This window comes from Tupaia chinensis, unplaced genomic scaffold (genome assembly GCF_000334495.1).
Source record: "Tupaia chinensis unplaced genomic scaffold, TupChi_1.0 Scaffold000605_1, whole genome shotgun sequence".
Lineage (NCBI taxonomy): Eukaryota > Metazoa > Chordata > Mammalia > Scandentia > Tupaiidae > Tupaia > Tupaia belangeri.
In genome coordinates this window covers 983,615-987,776 of record NW_006160123.1, presented here as the reverse complement: position 1 = coordinate 987,776, position 4,162 = coordinate 983,615, and the positions used below count along the sequence as shown (strand labels likewise).

Here is a 4,162-nt window from a genome sequence, read left to right as displayed (position 1 = left end):
TTTGATTTCTCCCTTTCTGTCTCTATGTCTCTCTCTGTCTGTCTGGCGAGCGCACGCACCCTATAGCAAAAACCTCTACCAAAAAAAAAAAAAAAAAAAAAGCTGTAAAATGTAGATATGGTATAATTTAAATACCCAATACCATATCATTAGAAAGTTGTTTTGGGAGCCAGCAGATGGTGTAGTGGTTATGTCACTGGACTCCCACATGGCCAATCGTGGTTTTAGTCCTGGACCTACTGACTTGAAATGCATGCCCTAGATCCCAGGAGGAGAATGGAGAAGAGATTGTGACATGGCCATCCCCTCTCAGGGGTGATTTCTCACTTTCCCTCTCACTCTCTCTGGCAAGTGCATGCACCCAATGGGGGGGCGGGGGGGAGGTTCTTCTTCTTTCTTCTTCTTTTTTTTTTTTTTTGCTATTTAAAAATACTTTTATAATGAACCAGCAGGTGGCATGGAGGTTTAGTCAGCTGGGTCCCACATGGCCAACTTCACTAGACACATCCTAAACCCAGTGGCTTGAAGTTCATGCCAGGTACATGTGAGTGTGTGTCCAAAACCCTGAGAGGAGAATGAAGAAGGGATTGTGTGTAGCCATACAGCCTGGGGGATGATTTCTCACTCCACCGCTCTCTGTCTCTCTCTGGCAAGTGCATATGCCCTCCAGCAAAAAGAAACAAAACAAAACAACTATAATGAACATCCCAATAGATACATCTTTGTATACTTCCGTGCTGGTTTCCATTGGACAGATCCCCAACAATGGAGTTACTAGGGTGAATGATAGGCTTACATAACGCCAGAAATCAGCTCAAGTGGCTTCCCAGGTCCAGACCTAAGGATGACTGAGCCTTCTGCTCATTCCCTTCCTTTTTCTCTCTCTCTTCTAAAAAAATAAAAAAATGCTATAGAGTGTGTACACTGGCTGCAGAGAGAGAAAGAGGGGGAGTGGCGTGGCCATAATCCCTTCTATTCCACCCTCCTCTCAGAACTGTGGGTGCATGCGTGGACACACACACACACACACACACACACACACACACACACAGCGTTTTTTTCAAGTCGCCAGGTCCAGGACCTGAACAATGCAGTCAGTCATGTGGGCTACAGCCACCTTAGTCAACATGCCACATAACTGGCACTTCTTTTCATTTTTTCACTTTTTTTTTTTAATTCTTTCATGAGATAGAGAGGAAGATAGACAGAGACAGGCACCCCCTACAGGGTCTGGTTATGCCATGATCCCCTTTCCCTAGCCTTCCAGCTAGTCAGGATTGTGGGTGCACCAGCTCCTGGCATACTGCAGGCCGATTGGAGATCCAACCACCCTGAGCCACATGACTTCCAGCACTGCAGATCAGTACCCTACCGCCTGCCCTACCGAGCCTGGCACACCCTTCCTTTCTGTTCAGCATGATCTGAATCATATAAGGATTAAAATTTGGAAAAGGCTGAAATGCAAAAAGCCCTGGCCCTACCTATACCTCTCACCTTGAAAAGGCTCCAGGAATTCTCAAAGAGAGACTCTTCTTAAAGTTGTTCCATTGCTAGGCAGAGGGAAGCCGTGAGGAGCCTGCCGAGGGCTCACTGAGCTTTATTGACCCTACTCTTCTGCCAGGTACTCCCTGTGACTTCACCTTGAAATTTTTAATAAATGCAAGGAGCTACTCCTGAACCCTTAGGCACAGTCATGTCTGAACAGGGATCTCCTCTAGCCCCTTCAGAATTCTCTCCGTGGGTGCTGTGACTTAATTTCACGACTATCTCTTTCTAGGTGGAGGTGGGGAAAGTAAGAAAATATAAAGAAAAAAAACCCAGACCTGTATGTTTCATCTAACTCCTGTTCTCAACCCCTCTCTTTTCCAGAAGTAGTCAGCCCTGGATGGGGTCAGGGGAAGGGGGAGCCCAAAGTCCAGGGTAGCCTCCAACTATATCCATCTTCCTTCCTCGAAAGACCCTGAGGGGATCCAGGAAGGAAGAGCAGAGATGCTCTCACTCGCCTCTCACCCCAGCATCCATATTCCCTGTGACGGCCAGGGCAGAGCCTTTTCAGGGTGACTTGTCTGGGGCTATGTCTTCTTAAGGCTCTTAAAGAGCCAGTGAGGGCCCGCTCATGGTCATGAGGCACCCTTTCAGGCATGAAGTAGGCCTTGTCCTTGCAGAACTCAGAAAATGAGCCCATCTGAACATTGTCTCCAATCTGCAGAACGTCTGCTCCCCAAACCCTGAAGGGCTGTCCGCTTATTGCTCCACAGACAATTGTTCCAGTTCAATATGAGACAAGAATGGCTTGCGGGCTGGTCAAAGGTCATGCCTACTCGGTCACTGGGCTGGAGGAGGTAAGCCTGGTGGGGCCTGCTGGGGCCGGGAGACCTGAAATTGGGACTTAGCCTCGGCAGCACTTGCCTCCATCAGGGGGTTACACGCACGGTCCAAGCCGCCCGCCTGGGAGTAGAGGGGCCCACGGGGACTGCCGGAGGTGGGTCTTGCCATAGATGGTGCTCTGTTTATCTTTACGTTTAGTGCTGAAGAGGACAATTTTCCCAGCGTTTCTCAGGAACAAATAAAAATATTACTTTGGTTTTACAAAGTTGGTGCATGTATTTTTGCACTTCCTGTTCTCTAGTGTTCATTTACAATATTTTGCTTCTGCTGGGACTTCTGGACTCTCCTGGGTCATGCTGGAGACAGGAAGCTTGTCCAGCCCATTGCGGGCAGTGGCACAGGTTGTGTCCTGACAAAGGCGTGGGCAGGGAAAGGCAGTCACCCACACAGCCTACGCCACAGACAGGAGGAAGGGGCACCTTCTAATTGGTCTTTCTAGAGAAGGCCTTTGTCCGCAGCTCTCCAGCCAGCAGGGCCCTTTGTCTAATTGCATATAGACACCTAATGTGCTGTTGGGGTCCTGCTTTCTCCCCCAAAGCTCATGGCGACCAGGATATTCCCTGGGAAAACCACTTCTCCCAGCCCTAACTCCTCAGATGCCCTCATGAGGGTCTGACTCTCACCTTGCATTCCACCATGAGCTTCTCATTAGTCTCCTTGGCCAGGACCAGGCAAGACAGCTCCATAAGGGGCCCTCTCTCCATCCCCAGCTCAGCCCTCAGGGCAAGACAATACACCCTACTTCTAGTCAGGCTCCAGAGCATGAGAGCTTTTTCTCTTTGCCCAAGACCCTGTTCAAAGACGAGAAAGTGAAGCTGGTGCGGCTGCGGAACCCCTGGGGCCAGGTGGAGTGGAACGGCTCTTGGAGTGACGGGTATGTGAGGGGACCCTGCAGGTGATGGTGCTAGGGTGCTAGGGCCTGGGGGTAAGGCTCAGGTGGGTACTGAGCCATGGCAGTACTGCCAGTGCTTGATAAAATCATCCTTAGAACCAGCAATCCGCAGAGAGAAAGAGGGGCACAAGTGTGGGCTCCAGAGAAGGACCAGGAGTGGAGCCAGGGGAACTGTGGGCCCAGAGAGTTTGCTAGTGGCTATTGGCTAGAAAGGAAAGATTCTAGAAGGCATGGACCATGCCTAGGCAGGAGCAGAGTCCTTTCTTTCTTTCTTCCTTCCTTCCTTCCTTCCTTCCTTCCTTCCTTCCTTCCTTCCTTCCTTTCTTTCTTTCTTTCTTTCTTTTCTTTCTTTCTTTCCTTCTTTCTTTCTTTCTTCCTTTTTAAAAAAATAATTATTTATTTCATTATACTTATTACTGTCATTATTTTTTATTTGCCGCAGGGTACATGCACTCACCAGAGAGAGAGAGAGCACGATGGAAAATGAGAAAGCAAGCCACTAGGTCTGGAGCTTGAGCCGTAGTCAACCATGTAGGAGTCCAATGCCTTAACCACTGTGCTGTCTGCTGGTCCCAGGAGCAGGGTCTTAGTGCAGAGGTCTGGACTGAGCAAGTGAGTTCCCTTCTTGGACTCGTTGTTGCCTTGTCTGTAAAATGAGAGCAATATTAGCTCTTCCTTCACGGGATATTATGAAGAGTAAGTGGTCATATTTGGAAAGTACATAGCCAATGCTAAGATTTCCTCTCCCTTACTGTCCCCACACACAGGCACACAGTCCATTCGAAAGAATTTTACTCTTTTTTTTGAGACATTTTTTGCTATAGGGTGCATGCACTTACTGGAGAGACAGAGAGACAGAAAGTGAGAAATCACCCCTCCAGG

General features: G+C 48.8%; 1 protein-coding gene across 6 annotated transcripts in view; it reads left to right on the top strand.

Annotated features, from left to right (window-relative positions):
• Positions 1 to 4,162, top strand: part of CAPN3 (calpain 3) — a 64,874-nt gene that overhangs the window by 42,191 nt on the left and 18,521 nt on the right. For all 6 annotated transcript variants that reach the window (XM_006158647.3, XM_027775793.1, XM_027775792.1 and 3 more), the window contains 2 exons: positions 2,259 to 2,342; positions 3,177 to 3,262. In XM_006158647.3, the coding sequence (XP_006158709.1) occupies positions 2,259 to 2,342; positions 3,177 to 3,262 (170 nt within the window). The remainder of the gene's footprint in view (positions 1 to 2,258; positions 2,343 to 3,176; positions 3,263 to 4,162) is intronic.